The 18,534-nt window shown below is 46.6% G+C and overlaps 1 protein-coding gene across 1 annotated transcript in view; it reads left to right on the top strand.

The window, feature by feature from the left end:
* LOC119402514 (exocyst complex component 5) overlaps positions 1–18,534 on the top strand; it is a 154,241-nt gene that overhangs the window by 126,259 nt on the left and 9,448 nt on the right. Inside the window, exon 12 of the mRNA XM_049418683.1 lies at positions 8,735–8,891. Within this exon, the coding sequence (XP_049274640.1) occupies positions 8,735–8,891 (157 nt within the window). The remainder of the gene's footprint in view (positions 1–8,734; positions 8,892–18,534) is intronic.

The raw sequence follows: 18,534 nt of genomic DNA, 5'->3' as shown, positions 1-18,534 counted from the left end.
GCCATCAAGCTCAGAGCGAGATGAAAACAGTGCGCCGCGCCTATCGCGCTTCTTTGCATCGCCCCTATACGTGCGTACCTGTGCTTTTCATTTTCTGCTCATACAGGCACATGCTGTTCGGGCCTTGTCTGATAGTTTTAGCACAGCCAGAGCACTTAGCTCTAGTATTTCACGATATTCACCGAATAATTATAAACTATTGCTCGTTTTAAGCGCAGGGGCGGCGCCAGGATAATTTTATCGAGGGGGGGGGGCACCCACAAAAATTGAGTTCCTTCAGGGGGGCAGGAAGGCGGGGAACTTAGGCGCTGGGCTTTGAATATGTTTGCTGTTGGGTGGGGGGGAGTGGGGGAAGCAGGCGGAAATATTAGGGGGGGGGGCAGCTGGCCCTGTTTAAGTGGGCGATTTTAAGTGCGGCGATCGAGCTCTGCCACCATGCGACTGAGCGTCGCGGCGAAGCCGGCTTGTGATGCCTTACGTGGAAAACAGCTTATGTGCTTTCTACATGCTTTTTTTTACGCTGAGAGAATGTTGTATGGATGTCAATGCTGGACGTTTGAACATTGTTTGGATGTTTGATCTTGGGCGGCAAAGTGCACTAAAATATGTCATTTACACATTATGGTATACATATTCCTAGAAGGTGTGGTGATAGATTAATATGCATTCCACCCTGAACAAAAATGATGTTAGCATTCAAACTTGGTTTCACAGCAAAACTTTATTGCAGAACTTACATTGCACATGACGTTAAGATAACCTTGCACAGAATCAAAATTAAAACAATGATGTATTGTCTAGAAATGTACCTGTGTCAATTTTTAACGTAGAACAATATTAAACAGCAAAAATTAAAAACAAAAATATGCATCCGATAGCAAAGTGCAATTAGCAATACTTAAAAAACACTTAAATTGGATATGCAAAACAGAATAAGAGGTATTTGATGAAGCAGCGCACAAAAGGACAAATTTACGCGTGCATAAAATGACACAAACACAAGTGCTGTGTCATTTGTGTCATTTTATGTGTGCGTGAATTTGTACTTTTGTGTGCTGCTTCATCAAATATCATGGCTCGCCAACTAGCCCTTCAGTACATATTTAGCAGAGTAACAGAACGGACAGCCAGGCTAGTTGGTCATGATTCATTTAGAAATAATTTCTACATACCAGACGGAAAACAAAGAAGCACACAGCACTGTCCCTGCATGTTTCTTTGTTTCCAGTCTCATATTTTGCACTGTACAAATCATTTCAAAATGAACAGAATAACAAGTCCCATATTATGCATGTTCTGGGGTTCAAGCTTTCACTGAATGCATGTTGCAGCATAAAAAGTTAGGTTACCACAACATCGCATGGCAAGAAGTTATACAAAAAGGGAAAGCAAGGACATCAAAAGTGATGATAGTGAAATAGGTTGTGCTCTTCTGTCAAGTTAGTTAAACTTGAGATATAGCCTAGAGCACTGCACGGGCCTAATTTTTCGGCCCGGGCCCGCTTTATGAAGCCCGAGCCCAGCCTGGGCAGGGCCCGGGCCTGGGCTTACATGACCGAACCCAGCCCGAGGCTGGCCCGGGCCCGTGGTTCCAAGCCCGGGCCCGGGCGTTCATTGCTAAACTTATGCAGGGCGCGTGTGTTCATGACCAGGCCCGGCCCGGGCCCGCTAGAGGATGTTAGTTGTTGATGATGATTATTAATGATGCCTTGGTCTTTGGTAAAGGTACAAGTTATGTCCCTTTAATTCCCTCACTGCCCAAGCAAACACTAATATAACGCTCTGAAGGTAATTTAAAGCTTACACATGCCTTAACATCAGCAATTCGACCAGAAGGATGGCCACATATACACCTCTATAGGCGCAACGAAGGGCGCGAGCATCAAATACCTTTGTATATCTATACCAGTGAAAAAAAATAGAGCTTCAACTGTTCTTCTATTTTCTTTGCTATGCTTTACTAAGAGCCAGCTCTTTGCACGCGTCACTTCAGCTACAAAATGCCTCAGACCATGCAATGCATAACGTTCGCATGTGCTCGAAGGCCCGACTTAGGCCTTTTAATGAGTGGGCCTGAGCACGGCCCGGCCCGCAGCCTCAAGACCGGGCCCAGCCCAGGCCCGAACTTTCAAGCCCGAGCCCGGCCCGGGCTCGCCGCAAAATGCTTCAGACGGCCCTGCCCGGGCCCGGCCCGCGGGCCGGCCCGGGCCCGGGCTTTCGGGTCGGCCCGGGACCGTGCAGTGCTCTAATATAGCCACAGGCATTATTGAGCATACGGTTTAAGTAAAAAATTCGGAGGCGTCGAAAAATCGACACAACTGCCATGTTTGCCCCCGAAAAAAAAAAGAGAAAAGCTTGAGAATTTTCGCACTGCTGAACGGAAAACATTGCTAACCTCAAAAACTAAGGGTGCAGCTAATACATTGGTAATTTTAAAATATACTTTTTGGGGTATTCTTTAACGAAGTTCTGGGTGCAGCTGCCACATGGATGCGGCCATTACATGAGTATGTACGGCACTAACAGTGTACTTTAAACAGCACCACAGCCAGAGGTCAAGATGAACAAAGGCTCATGCACGGATACCCTTCTTTACACTCCTTTGCACTGGTCTCTTGCTTAGCCAGCGTATTGAACTTCTTTTATATCTTAACACCGTCCCTGGTGGTGAAAGTATATTCCATAGGTGGCGCTGTGCGCTATTCGCCTGGTGCGCCACCGATGGCGGCGCTGCGAATAGCGTTCCGGTGACGCAAACGTGGGGATTTGGCTTTTGTCGCCTGCTAGGCTGTGGCTAGAACAGCAGCATTTTGGTTATAATGCAACGTGAGCGTTCCTCGACTACTAGCTGTATTTTCTTGTAATGATAGTTCTTTAGATGGCTGCTAGCATTACAGGAGGTTAAGAAACGTTAACATTTAACGTTCTTCTATATACACAGAGCCATTGCGGTCAGGATCATACCACCTAGGACTGGGCTGGATGGCATTGAAATAGCTTATGTGAAAGCGCGAACGTCCCGCCAAGCGAGTTAAAGAGAGTCTGCGCTGCTTTGGAAGCGAAGTGCGATCAGTTTTACCACTTATTCGCAAAAGTTATCGTTCTGTAAACAGACGTGAACGAAAGTTCGTGCTCCACTCCCAATTGTAGTCACGTACAAAAAATGTGTGCTGACAAAATAAAATTGATAAAATAAACAAAATAAAACTTCATCGACTAGCAGGTTATTGCGGACAACTAGCGTAGATTGGGCGAGTTGGATGCACATTAAAATTTGTTACACGTACTATCGGCTCTGAATGAAACGCCAGCAGTGGTGCGCATGGTACAGTTCTCACCCTTATGATTAGAGATAGATACGCTTTTGCGGTTTGCCGCTCGTAAGCCAGATTCATGTTTTCGATTGCGCAATGGTGCCTAATCGGGGGTGCGTGTATGTCAATGGTGATGACAGGACGGCGCACATTATACAGGTCCTAATGCTTGAGGAATGCGCTCCGCTGTTTGTGTTGCATTTGTCACTGATAATACATATTGGTAAACAGTAGGAAAAATTTACAAATATGTCCAAGAAGAGGAGAAAGAGAGCTCTTTCCCACCATTCTTTTGGCCCCTTTGGCTGGTTATTGCTATTTTTTACCGCGCTCTAACAAGATTGAATATTTTGTGGTGAAAGCTTTGGATTCCCGATCAAACGCGAAAATTCACCGTCGGCATCCCTAGTTGGCAGTGTCAACACGAGTGATGCAAAAAAATCATCACACGATGACGTCACCTTATGCCGTCCTCATGACATCAAAGACCACCTATATTTGTGACATCATAACGTCACGTCACATGATGATGTCATCACATGAAATCGTCGGTTTGCATTGCCTCCGTGATCGGTGTGTTGATCACGGAGGCAATGCAAAACCAGGCGATGTGTAAAAAGCTTGCAATGCCTCTGATTCTGGAGGCAGTGCAAAACCACGTTACGTCCAAAAAGCATTCGGAAGGAGGCAGGGAACATCGACTGATTCATGTCGAAGCGAAGTGCGAGGAAAACAGGACACAGTAAAGAACACATAGGACAGGCGCCTGTCCTGTGTGTTCTTTACTGTGTCCTGTTTTTCCTCGCGCTTCGCTTCGACATGAATCTATACCAACTCGCCCAGTACTCTAATTACTTCAGTTTAACATCGACTGAATATCAATCAACAAGAAAAAGAAGATGGATTTCGCCTTCAAGTCATCTTAGGCAAATGCATAAGGGACCCTGTGAGTCTTTTTAGTACAGTGACTGCATCATGCCCTCTCAGGAGTTGATCGTTGAGAGTGACTTTCACTATTTTATTGCAGATACATCTTACTACGACTTTTGATGCTAAAGCTTTGAATTTATCTACGTTAGCATGATTACACTAATTCTGTTCAGCATACTTTCAAACGACCGGGAACGAGTTAGCAAACGTTGATTTATTAATGTATGGGTTAAAATACGCCACACAAAAAAAAAAAAAAAAAACCACTCCGCACAAGCTACGAAATATTTCGTATCACCGTCATGCATCCCTTTTGACACGCGCTCTCAACCTTTTTATTTCTCGTTTAAACTTCAAGTACTTACGACGCGCTTACACGGCAGCTGCTGAAAACTTGGATTTAATCAAAGGTTGACACCTGTAACGACCATTTAATTTATTTAATGACATCACACATCACTTGTCATGCACTTAAAGCTCCGTACAAAGGAACTGAACCGAAGGAGCAGGCTTGGCAACTGAAAACGTGCAGCAAGCTGCAGGCACGTAGCCAGGATTTTTTTTTCGGGGGGGGGGGGGGTTCATGCGACGCGGTTTCTCCATGAACACAGCGATAACTTTGTCGACACTGACTTGCATCTGATGAATGGAAGTTAGGGCCAGGCCATTAAGCCGCCCTTCAGCCGTCCGATTCCTCAAATATGTTTTCACTCTTTTCAGTGTCGAGAAGCTGCGTTCTGCAGCACCTGTACTCACTGGGAGCGTTGCCAGTATCTTAAGGAGTGTGTGAATGTTCGGGAAAAGGGCTTTGTCGCATTCAGCTAAAGCGTCCGCCGCAAAGCGGGGAAGTTCCTCCTCTTGCTTGGCTTGCCATTTAGTTTTCCAGATTTCCCATTCACCTTTTAGTGTAAGGATATGAGCTGTTGTCATATTCTCAGGTAAAAATCGAGGGCCGGCTGCACACATTCAAATTTGCCTTTGGAGGCATGCTTCAGCAACACAAATTGCAAACTTTGAAGTGTTTTCCGATGGTTTGCAAAGCGCCGTTTGAGGGAAGCTTTCAGGTCATCTATGTATGGAATGAACAAGGCTCGCCTGTAGTACTTTTCCGTGGAACTACAATCGCAGTTTGCCCGGTATCTCTGTGTTCCTACCCCCCGTGGAATCTCGCACGTCACTACAAACTCCACTCCTCTAGAGAAAATATTTTGTGGAATTCTGCCTCCGCGTTAGTTCCAATCTCTTCTAGTTTAGTCAGAACAAGTCAACCTGCTACAAGGCGACGCTCATGTCAATAGACGGGCTCTGCAGATACACAGACAAGTGGTGTGTAAGGCCTAGGAATGTCTCACTAACAGCGAGGCATATAAAAAAGTTGGGCGAACAGATTCGCTGATGGAGGCAATGAGTGGTGGACGCTGTGGCCTTGTCACGGAAGGTGTTCATGAACTCTTCAAGTGAGCGAACTATCTCGGAAAGTGCTTCTCCAAACAATGCGACTGAATCATGACGTTCCACCTACCTTGTTTCACAATATCGGCGCAGCTGGCCGAATGACTTTGTAGACGCTTCTAGATGTTTTTTCAGGACTGCTGTCCTTTTGGGTGACAGCCAAAAGAAAGTGCATACTTCACTAATTGTGCCAAAGGCCCGTCGAATGTCTTGGACAGCTGAGGCGTCGCTCAAACAAAGGTTCAGAGAGTGCGACGAGCAATGCGTGTACAAAGCCAATGGGAAGTCGTTCCGGATGAGCGCCTGTACACTGTTGAATGCCCCACTCATCGCTGCTGCTCCATCGTATCCTTGGCCTCTCATCATGTTCAAGTGAAGGCGAAGATTCAGCAGCTCCCTTTTCAGTGTGTCAGCTAGGCCAGACGCACTGACGTCGTCAACAGTAGGATCGACGTAGCGTACGCACAACGAGAATTGCTCGGTTCGAGATACATCCATTGTTTCATCTGCCAGCACCGAAAAAAATCCAGCCTCGTTTGCCTGTTTGACAATTTTATCTTGTGTAAGCTTGCCAATTATCGAAATAATTTCATTTTGAATGTGCGGGCTGGAGTAAAGAGCATTGCTGCCTGCTGTGCGTATGTGATCGGCCAAAATGGTGTCTCCTCCATTCGCTCTATAACGTAGGAGCGCCCTGAAGTTGCCGTCGTTCTGTAAGGGTTCTTTGAGAGAAAGACGCCCCTTGTCTGTTACCATATGATCCTATTACTATATGATCATTTGATCATATGGTAACAGGCGTGGTCGTCAGTTGTTGAATGATCAATGACTTTGCTCGCCGCTATCATGTACTGTAAGTGTTTTGTTTGTCTGGGCACATTCACCCACTAAGGACTTCATTCTTTACAGTTTGGCTGCTGTAAACTTTGCCAGCACAACCACATGACAATGTACTGTCGTGAGCAATATGAGCCTCGAACCCTACATCAGCTGATTCGCAGCAGCCACTGTCGGAAACAAAGTGGAAAGGGCGCCACGCTTCTGCTTGCTGTTGACACTCCCGCCTCAATATCGTTGCTGCAAAAACGGCAGCTTATAGCGTGTCAGTGACTATTAGCTGTGATATGAATTCACATCAACACACACAGCCACACCCAAAGACCCATCAGGTTAGGTAGCTGCTGAGATATCGGCTGTGACGTAGCCTGCCATGATGCACAGGCCATGCTTGTATTATATCTATAGTGGTGTTGGCTGAGCATTTTGATACGCCTCTTTTATTTATTATTGTTTTTCGTGCAATCCTTTCTTTTTGCGTTTTCGTTGCTAGCGGCCGATGGCACACAGTCAGCTGCCGTTACGCAGCAACGCTAGCGAAGTGGGTGTGCCAACAATCAGCGGAAGAGCGCCCCTCTTTTTCCTTCCGGTTGCGGCAGCACCATCCACGTATCACGCTATCTCAGTTTTGAGGCTATTCGCCACGCGCCCGCGTGTTCGAGCTTATTGCTCACGATAGTACATGCACGTACTAACAGACATGTGGATAAAATGAACATTTCAGACATGTCTGGCAAATTGTTGCTGAAAATAGGGATATTTTAACCGTTGCAGTACACTCTTGTCTAGTTTTATATTTCAAATGGTATGTTTTCTCACAGTTCTTTGACCACCATGGCAATTTGTGGTCATGTGAGATACATACAGTTGTCTAAGTGAGTTGCAATTCTTGCAGAAACTTACTTTTTTCTCTTGACTAATTCTGCAATATTGCCTAAACATATGGCCAAAAAACCCATCTCTTCTTTTTCCTTTGCAACTTCAATTTTAAAATAAGTTAGTATTTGTAAACAAAATGAGATATAAAGTGTCTATTGAGTAAACACAAAAAGAGTGCTTCTTTGCTTTGTTTGATGCATGTTGTACCATTAAGAGTTAGGTGTCGGGTCAACTGCAGAAAACAAGTCGAAGTTTGTTATATATATGATTCACTGGTGACAGTGATGGATAAAACATTGGATGCATATCTAGAGTTATGGTTCTTCTGCCAGCTCAATCTTGGGGCAAAAAGCTACAAAATTTTGCATTCCCATTACTCTGGGTACTGCCTCAACTAAGTAGTTGGTAAATAGAAGCAATGCACACCTAAGCAAAGAATTTTTATGCTGCTTTTACTGCATTCACAGCCTTTGTCTACTCTGGAATCCACCTAATTGTAATACATACTTTTCACAGCTTGACGCTATTGGAATTAAAGAGACTCTATTGCAGCAGCAGTCTTAGTAGCACACTGCTGCACATGTACTGTGTTTACATGATTGTAAGCCGACCCCCCCCCCCTCCCTTTTCCCAAGATGGCACGACAGAAGAAAAAAAAAAAAACATGATCTCGTTTCGTAAAGGAATTTTATTTACAATGTCGCTGAACAAAAAAAAGAAATCTCGAATTCTGGTTTTGCGAAGGTGGCTTCACGGCAGTGCTTCACAACTTTGCAGGAAATCTTAGCTTCGCGGCAACACGCAGGGATCATTTTTCATTTCATTTTCATTTCATTTTATTATACTGTCAGCCCCATTTGGGCTATAACAGGGGTGGAAAAAACCAACATACATACAAAAAATAGGTACTCCCTATACAACTTCTATTATACATAACAATAAATGACAAGAAATAGCCAAAGTACTTTGCTCTTGAGGACAGAAAAATAAGCAAAATATGAACTATACATCTTTATACACTACGTCATTTAGGTTTTTTAAGAAAATTTTTAGAAAATTTTTCTCAAACCATTGCAGAGGGTGTGGATTATACATGAGAAAATACGGTATACATTACAGGCAGAGCTGGTACGTAAACTTAATGCAATTATACCACAGTATGCCTGATTTTCTCATTTGTTTCGGTTTTGGTTGTAAGTTGACCCCCTACTTCAGATTTCAAATTTAGATAAAGTTGGTCGACCTACAATCGTGTAAATATAAGTTTATGTGATGTATTTTGTTGCATATTTGACCGCATCTGCTCAGTGTCACCCTTACAGGTCGCTCAAAAGGTTGTCAAGTATGTGACCAAGTGCATTGAAAAGCTCAGGGATTCTCTTGATGGCACCAATGTGGATGCTGTGCTTTTGGAGTTGGGTGTCAGGTTCCACAGAACGATCTATGAGCACATCCAAACATTTCAATACAGTACTGTGGGTAAGTACCATGTTCCAGATAGTTAAAGCTGTCTACATTGCCCGTCAGTTTACTTCATCTGAAAAGGGAAATATAGGATTTTCATGTGCAGGGGCCACACATTTTTCTTTGAAATTTTGGTGACTTATTACAGGGGTCTGTATTGCCACGTAGGCAAGCTTATTGGTGCTGAGGCAGACAAGAAGAGAGACTGTGTCAGCAGTAAACTTAATGAGAGTTTATTGTGCGAACTCATACCCGAAAAGCAATCAAAAGAGCTCAGCGACAACAACTAACAGCATCGCAAAACAACGGCAGTCAGACTGATCCCGAATGCAAGCTGCTGTTCATTAGTTATACCATGCGTTGTGGGAAATCCCAGACGCTGTGGGATCTCGAATGTTAGCGTGTTGAATAAGTGTCGAATGCATACACAGGCTGGCGTCCGAAGATGCTGCACACGTCGACAACAGGACAAGTGCAGAGGCAAAACAGAAATAAAAGCATGTGACACTATGGTAGACTAAATAAGAAACGTTTCTTTTGTTTGTACTGCCAAATTCTACTATGGCGTCTCTCATAATCATATCGTGGTTTTGGGACGTTAAACCCCACATATTATTATTATTATTATTATAATTCTACTATTTTCTGAACAAAAAGATTTTTCTGCAAGGCAGAATATTACTTGGCCCTGGTCATCATTTGTGTCTCATGTTAATTACCCATCAGCATGCATCTGTGCTTAATTATAGAAGAGGCCTTGCTGGGCAAGTTGGCACATGTCTGTGTTGGTAATCATGCATACAGATGGACAAGCACAAGGAAAACAATGTGGACAAAAAGAACACTATGTGACCAGAGATTGCACTCCTTCTGTTGACTTGACTTCTTTTTTTGCCCTCTGTTCATCTGTCTGTGCGCAATGATTCCCAGTTTGATTAAAAATGGGCTCTGATCTGCCTTGTGGTTTTTGGGTCAATAAATGGTATGGAAAGCTGGTAGCCACAAGCAGCTGAAAGTTAGCAGCTTTAGTGCTCAGTCTAGTTTCTTTTTTATGCATTCAGTAGAACAGGATGAAACACTGGCCGAGTTGCTACATAATCATTGTGGCTAGTAGGACAGATTCAGGCCAAAAAAGTTTTTTCTGCTCCTGAGAAACTTCAAAAACTTTGCAGAATGACAAACCCCAGTTCCTCTCACAATCCAGGTTGCAAGAGGAAACATAAAGAGAACCTCATCGATTGTGCGGAATCTGTTGTGTATAGCTTGCCTATTTCATGTGGCAAAACCTATGTAGGACAAAGCGGGAGGTGTGTAAATGATCGCCTCAGGGAACATTGTCGGAATGTTAGGGAGAAGTACGGAGGGTTCTTGGATGTTCACTGCAGAAGGTGTGATGGTGTTGATGATCCTGGTGTTTCCAGTGCTGACCGTAATGCAGATCTCAGTGTGGAAATGAAGTGCCTGCCAATGTTTAATAAATGCACAATCGTAACAAGAAACAAAAGTAAACTCGTGCGGGAGATAATTGAGGTGGAAAAGATATAGTCTAGGAGATAAATGTGTGGCCAAGCCGTCGATTGCACTATCTTTCAAAGAAATGCATTACCTGCGATGTCATTGATGGTGTCATATTTTATGCCTGCTGCACCGGCGTCATGTAAGGTCACGTTATATAGTATTCTGTTCCCCTGGCTTCAGTAAAGTGTTGAAAGTTAGCACCTGTGTGTCATACGTGTTCTTTGTCCTCGTCTGTATGTGCGCTTAGAATTTTTGGGCACTTCAGATGCGCTTCAAGGAATAACAAGAAGTTTTCAATCGCAACATCATTTCAAGGTTATTCCACTTAGCAATTGTGCAAGGAAGGAAAGAGTATTCAAAACAATTGATTATTTAAGACTGTAATTTCCTGAGAGCGCATATTCCTTTTTGCATAGTCTGTAGAGAAAATTGAAATATATTGTTTGTTAATGTTGTTGTGTCCAGTGGCTTTTTATTAAAAGAAAGCAGCTTACTTGAACTGCTCGTAGGAAACAAAGGTTCCACTGCTGTGCCCAACTTTGTAGTATACAGTGCTGTGGCAATGTACAGCAGAGCTGTGTTGATACTTAATCAAGAAACAGCGTGAAGGACAAGGACAAAAGAAGCTACAAGCACAGCACTGACTTCAAACATACTATTGCACTAGCCTAGTCACATACACATATGCATACATGAGGTGGCATGCACAGAAAAATGAAAGACAGCATGGAAAACAAAAGTCATCCTAAAAGCAAGTCAATATGCGGTCATATAGTCACCCAAGTAAAAAAAAACGCAGGTCATGGGATCGAATCCTGGCTGTGGTGGCTGCATTTTCGGTGGAGGTGAAAATGCTTGAGGCCCGTGTGCTTAAATTTAGGTGCACGTTAAAGAACCCCAGGTGGTCAAAATTTCCGGAGCCCTCCACTACGGCGTCTCTCATAATCATATCGTGGTTTTGGGACGTTAAACCCTAAGAATCATTATTATTATTACACTGCTAGATATCCTCCCTTTTATCTTCTATGTGGACGAGAACCGACCTTGCCTTTTGAACAAGGGTATCAATGCAGGCTAATTGGTATTTCATTGCAAGGTGCAGGTGTAGCGCCACATAAGAAAAGGTTAAGAAAGTTAGACGACCTTTTGACATGCTCCTGCCCAGCCCTGTCAACCTGTTGACAGCGTATGCCATAGGTCGGCAAAAAATGTGGAGCTCACTCAGACTCACTCATGAAATATATTTTGCCTTTAGAGCTCATTCGGACTCAGACTCACCAAAATTTCCCTCAAATGGACTCACTCGTACTCAGACTAACTAAAATTTTTCTCAGCCGGACTCACTCGGACTCAAACTCACCAAAATATTACTCACTCTCACTCACGGCTTTGTCTGAGTGTGAGTGAGTCGACTCATGAGTCCATTAGCCACTTCAGAAGCCGACGCCGAAGCCACGCAGGTTGGTTCGGCGTAACGTGTCAAGTGGTCGACAGCTGTCACTATCCGGCGATGACCAGTGGGAGTCGTGGGAAGAGGGCCATACAGATCAATGCCAACGACTTCGAATGGTGCCGACGGACACGGAAGTGCTTGCAGCTCGCCACTTTGAGGTGATGTCGGGAGCTTTCGGCGCTGACAAAGGTTGCAGGAAGTGACGTACTTCGCTACTCTGGTGGATAGGCCAGGCCAATAGAAGTGACCTTTAATGCGGTCGTACGTTTTCTGGGAACCAAGGTGACCAGCAGTCATGTCGTCGTGACAGGCCTTAAGAATATCAGCTCTAAGAGAGTGAGGCAGAACAGGCACCCAGCGTTGACCGTCTGGGTGATAGATATGACGGTAAAGGACGTGGTTATCAAGCTTGAGCTGCGTCAGCTGTCGACGAAGGCGGGCATTAGGTGGCCGCGAATTTCCCTGAAGGCAATCTATGATGCGTCGACAGTAAGAGTCAGCGAGTTGATGAGACATCATCGAGCCGTGGTCGTCAGGAAAGATCTGGTCAAGAGCGGCTAAGGAAGAGACGTATGTGGAAGGACCGTTCGAGCATTCATCGCTGAAGTTAGTAGCACAACCAGTGCACGGAGTCGTAGGAAGTGGGCAGCGAGAAAGCGCATCTGCGTCCTGGTGCTTTTTACCACACTTGTCGATAATAGTGAAATGGTATTGGCCTGGTGTGCGACCGATGGCGGCGCTGCGAACGGCGCCTGTATGACGTCAGAGCGGGGATTCGCGCACTTTCGTCTGCTACGTAGGCCCAGCGTCGTGTTGAAACCACCGTTGTGGTAAATCTCAACAAAAAAGCAGTACAATTGTTATCTTGCGTATGGTGGCTACTGATGCTGTTCGAACAACCACGGGACTGCTTTTAACATTCATTTAGAACTTCAGCTTTTTGTTTCTTAGAACTGCGGCCACTTGTCTCCGCGGCGAGTGCTGCGCAATGGTGAAGTATTGCTCTGTGCCTCAGTGTACTTCGTCCACTCGTGAAGAAGGCGTTAGCTTTCACAACTACTCTAAGGACCCGAAGCTGAGGAAAGAGTGGATCGTCAAGCTAAGAATAGGAATGCGCCCCACGCCTTCATCGACCATGTGCAGCAATCACTTCGCGGACAGTGACTTCTGCTACCCACCGTACGCACCACTCTTACGTAAGCTTGTGACCAAGTTTAAGCGCCTCGCCAATACTTAAGCCGTTTATTGCACGCAGGCTATAAGCATAGGCGACTTACACCAGGTGCGGTGCCGTCCCACAACCTGCCGCGAAGGCCCCTAATAAAACATTCAGTTGCGAGTCAGCGCTGTGGTTTGTCTCCTCTTGTGTCCTCGTCGTCGTTGCGCTAAGTCAAACATGTTCAAGTATTATCACCAACAGGCCCAACTATCAGTTCTTCTAAAAGGAGCCGACGACGCGGCCTCCGAATCGCCTCGCACGTAAGCGCGCCTCGTGAGCTCAGCTGAGCGGCGCAGGATATCTGAGACTATGGCTGCATTTCGATGGTGTACATACGTATTTTACTTATAAAGACAAGCGCGCGCCTAGCAGAGTGCTTATCATAAAGTCATAAGCGAAACCTGTTGCTGCTGTGTAGTGCACATTCTCTAAAAGTTTTCACCTGAGGCAGTGCAGACACTTTTAAAGACGATAGTCTTTCTTGGGGAACTTAAACGCAGAAATTTTGGTCTGTCTGTCTTTCTGTTTGTCGGCACGTCCCTCGATTCAGCCACTCGGCCAAAGTTGAACCGCTTGCCCAAGGGCCAGCCGTCTTGAACTGGTACGGCTGTTCATACTTGTGAACGTTGTCGATCAAAAAGTAAATATCATGCATATCTGAGGTGCAACATCACTAGGCAAGTATTAGGTGGCGTGTTCCTTTAATAGAAAATTCATACATACGTAATTTTAAGGACCCTAGTTTCTTAAGCTGCGCTGAAAATGCATAAGAATGGAAGCGCCTGTCCTGTGCCTTCTTTTACTTCGTCGTCGTCTAGTGAGCGCTGTTTCAACAAAGCTGAAAATGCGACTGCGCTGAAATTTGCCTTCCTCCGTGCCCTTCGCACGAGCTCATTGTTGTGTTTCGGTTTCGGTTCTGTTGCACTGTACGAATGCCATGGGTTGGTGTTGAAAAACTTTAGTTTTGAGAAGGCCAAGAAGGTGAAAAAAAATATTTAAAAAATGAAAAAGCAGCGTTGTGGGCGGCCTTCAGGCTGCCGGTTGTGGGCGCCGCTCTGGCGTTCCTGTTTTACCCAGGCGACGTGTAAATAAAAGAGTGTGTGGAGAGTACTCGTTGAGTGCGGACGTTTCTCTGCTTCAGCGCTTCGCGCCAAACCGTGTTTTCGGGCTGGCTGGCGTCCCCGCCGGTCGCGTTGGTCACCGCCGGTCTTCGCCTGCTGCTGCGCCGGGACTACCAGCACGCAACACAGCACTCATGTTTCCCGACGTATTGCCAGATGGCGTCCATATCTCACACAGCGCCTCTTCTATCGTCTTTACACGACATTTGCAGCGAAGCACGCAGATACGCGGCCAATTTTTTAAAGCGGAGCTCTTTAAGCTTTTCGTTAGGCTACAGTGGCGTGAAACTGGACCCAGCTTGCCTTTGCCACGTTAATCTCTGTGGCCCTGTGCGTAGTATAATCAGCGATTAACTATTTGTTATATTCTAATACCCATGCGATGGCCCTGTGCGGCGTTAATAATATGAACTACGACGTAATATCGTTCTCACTGAACCAACATTACGGGACAAACTGCGATCATGGTCATCGGCAGGAGGATGTGCAACAAGGCGGCACTTGCGCACTTGTTTGCAGGACGAGAGCTGCGACGGGGATGCGATGTTCGTTGACGGCCTCGACCGCGCATTCAACGTCGCCTGCGCCGTACACCGCCTCGTCCTTGATGAGGCACCGCGACCTTTCACAAGCTTTATCTACATACTTGTAGATTCTGGAGAACGGCACGCTTACTGGAATATCGAAAGAAACACCCAAACTAATTAGTATCGTATGGCAGAAACACGATAACGAGCGAGAACACTCACACATGGTTTCACTTTCTTACCAGCAATGTGGTCGGTGGCATCGGCGCACTCGTCGGCCATCCGGGGGATTTCTTGGCCCTGCCGATTGGGCCGCAACTAAAACAAGTTCAAGATTACACTCGAAAACATTCGTTGTAGGCGTTAGTTGACCGTCGCGAGGCTGTTCGTTCGACAATGTTCCCGCCTGAAGCAGACGATCCGCATACAGGAACAGCGGCTGCTGCAGCGCGGTTGAGAGTGGAGTCCTCGCTCTGACGTCACACGCGAGAGGGCGCCACTCCAAGATCTCGAGGCCAATTCTTGCAGACGTATAATCCAGCGACCAAGGCGTCCTGATAAGTTCTTGAGTGTTGAAAGCCAACATAGAGCATGGTGGTCTGTAACGATGATAAAATGATGGCCATGTAGATAAGGTTGAAACTTCTGCACCGACCAAACGACAGCTAGGCACTCCTGCTCGGTGATGGTGTAATTCTTCTCAGCGTTGGTCAGTACGCAGCTTGCATACGCGACAACCCTCTCACGTGATGACTGATCTCGCTGCAGGAGAATACCACCGATGCCGTGACCACTAGCGTCAGTATGCAGGAGTGTGGGTGCTGTTTCATCAAAATGGTGAAGTACTGGTTCGGACGTGAGGGCGTTTTTCAGATGGCTCAACGCCGATTCACATTCGGGAGACCAGTCAAAGGGAACACCAGAACCGAGTAATTTGTGCAAAGGTGCCACTATTGAAGCAAAGTCTCGTATGAATCAGCGGAAGTGAGGCCAAGGAAACTGCGTAAATCTTTGCTCCTTTCGGGACGAGGGAAGTGAAGAACCACCGAAACCTTATCGGGATCAGGACGAATGCCGTCCTTACTCACAATGTGGCCTAAGACCTTAATTGTCTTGCTGGCAAAATGACACTTTTTCCTGTTCAGCTGAAGGCCAGCGTTAGCAAGGCACGTCAGCACTTCCTCCAAACGTTGTAGGTGTTGAGAGAACGTTGACGAGAAAACAAGAATATCGTCCAAATAGCACAGGCAAGTCTTCCACTTGAGGCCACGCAGAACGGTGTCAATCATGTGCGCTAATGTTGCGGGAGCATTGCAGAGGCCGAAGGGCATTACATTGAACTCGTAAAGCCCATCTGGGGTCGAAAACGCCGTTTTTTCTTTATCGTCCTCATGCATCGGTATCTGCCAGTATCCCGAATGTAGATCGAGACTCAAAAGTGCTCAGCCTCCTGTAGCGAATCCAATATGTCGCCTATACGGGGCATAGGGTATACGTCCTTGTGCGTGATCTTATTTAGCGCCCGGTAATCCACGCAGAATTGTACAGAACCATCTTTTTTTCGAACTAGGACGACGGGAGATGACCAAGGACTAGCCGAGGGGCATATTATCTTCTGTCGCAACATGTCATCAACGTTTTCTTCGATGACCTTCCGCTTGGATAGAGATACGCGGTATGGTCGGCGACGAACGATGAACCTACCATCAGTCTCGATCCCATGCGTGGATGACGCATGTCTGTCCTAATACAGGGGAATGCATGTCAAACAAAGCTTGACGCTTGGTTAGCAAGGCGATCAACTGTTGTGCCTGCAAAGGGATCAGGTCGGAGCTGATGGTAGCTTCAAGGGTGGAGACTGATATGGATCGTCTAACAGAGTGATCTTCAGGGGAAGCCGCTTGAAGAGGAACAACAGAAAAAGGCTCCGATATAGGGACGCAAGCCAACATTATACCCTTAGGAATCAGAATTTTTTCAGATGTCGGATTTGTTGCACAAACGAATGCGGTGCCATCGTTGAAACGCACCAGCCCTGATGGAAATGCTATCCCTCTGGTGAGACAGCGTGCAGATGGTTGTACGAGCAGGTCACCATGGTCAATGGCATCAGACGTGATGGCAACAATTCGCTGACTGCGGGGAGGTAGCTCGGTGTCTTCTGCAGCAAGAAAGCGAAATGGTGTGTCATATGCGTGAAGCGAATAGGCGGTATCAGTCATGTGGAGAACATGTTGCCGGCAGCAGATCGTAGCGGACGCCGTTGACAGAAAATCCCATCCTAATATGGGCTGCTGGGCACACGAACTGAGCACTGCAAATTGTATATAATGCAGAACTCCATCAGTGTAGACTCGAACAGTGCACATGGCGGAAGGTCGAATGGCGTGCCCTTGAGCAGCGAGTAGCGTAGGTCCATCGTAGGGAGTAGTAACTTTCCGGAGATGCGAACACAAACCACCGTGAATAACTGACAAACTAGCACCAGTGTCTATTAATGCTTCCACTTCTATGCCTCGTACCAAATTCTACCCATTATGGGGACGTGCTGGAAGAATTTCTCTCATTTCGCTAGATGCAGCTTTTCATCCAAAAGCTGCATAATTTAGTTTTCCGGGCGACGGACGGCGAACTAAGAGGCTGGTCGAAGTGGTGACGTCGAGCGACGAATTGGTGACTGCGAGCGGCGCCTGGCAGGACGGTAGCTTGGAGCCATCTTGAACGTTGCAGGTGGAGAGGGAAAGCGGCCCGGAAGCGTAGCAGAAGGACGGCGCTGGAAAGTGGACCCAGCGCTGGAAAAGTCGTCCCGTTCGTAAGTGTCAAACCCGCAACACTCGTCTTGCTGACGCTTGCGACAGAAGCGTGCAATGTGTCCACGATAGCCACAGTAGTAGCAGGTAGGTCGTGTTGGGCGCCATGATGGATAGTAGGGCTGGTTATGTGCGCTGGGGGATATTGAAGCCAGGTGGGCTGGCGTCGGCTTCGGTGGCATCGATGGAATGTTGGACGGGGTAACTGCGGCGACTTGCGCGTATGTTGGTTGTGGCCTAGGGACGAGAGGGTCTGTATACGCAGCACCAGTCATAGCTCCCAACTCCTCCTTAACAACATCACGCAAACTGGTACTGGAGGCAGGAGAAGGGACCGCACCTGTTGAAAAGCCGAGCGACTGCAGTTCTTCTCGTATGATGGCGCGGACCATCGCGCGCAACGAGGGATCAGCAGTAGGTTTGTTATGAGGGGTGTCCGGCTGCAACCATGCGGATTCGAGCTCGTCCAGGCGCTGGCACGTAGCTACAATATCAGTGACGGTAGCCGGGTCCTTTATTGCCAAAGCATTGAAGGCGACAGTCGCGATGCCTTTCAGGAGATGACGCAATTTGTCTGACTCTCCCATGGAAGCGTAGACGCGACGACAAAGAGAAAGGACATCCTCTATATACGAGGTATAAGACTCGCCCACTTCTTGTTTGCGAGTGTCCAGTGTTCCTTTGTAAGGGCGGATCGAACCGCTGGAGTACCAAACACTTGTCGGAGACGCCCTTTGAAAGTGCTCCAGTCGGGAAAGTCGATCTGATGGTTGAAAAACCCAAGTCTTTGTCACGCCTGTGAGGTAGAAGGAGACGTGGCGGAGCTTGTGCGGATCGTCCCAACGGTTCGCAGCACTCACTATGTCGTATTGGTCGAGCCAGTCCTCCACATCTTCATTGCGAAGTCCAGCGAATAAATGGGGATCGCGATGGGGCCCACTGACGATCCAAGGTGGAGAAGCCGTGGCAGCCGTAGCGGAAGAGGATTATGAAGAAGTGCCTGAGGGTTC

Source organism: Rhipicephalus sanguineus, chromosome 8 (genome assembly GCF_013339695.2).
Source record: "Rhipicephalus sanguineus isolate Rsan-2018 chromosome 8, BIME_Rsan_1.4, whole genome shotgun sequence".
NCBI lineage: Eukaryota > Metazoa > Arthropoda > Arachnida > Ixodida > Ixodidae > Rhipicephalus > Rhipicephalus sanguineus.
The sequence above is the reverse complement of the archived record's forward strand: the minus strand, read 5'-3'. Positions and strand labels throughout refer to the sequence as shown.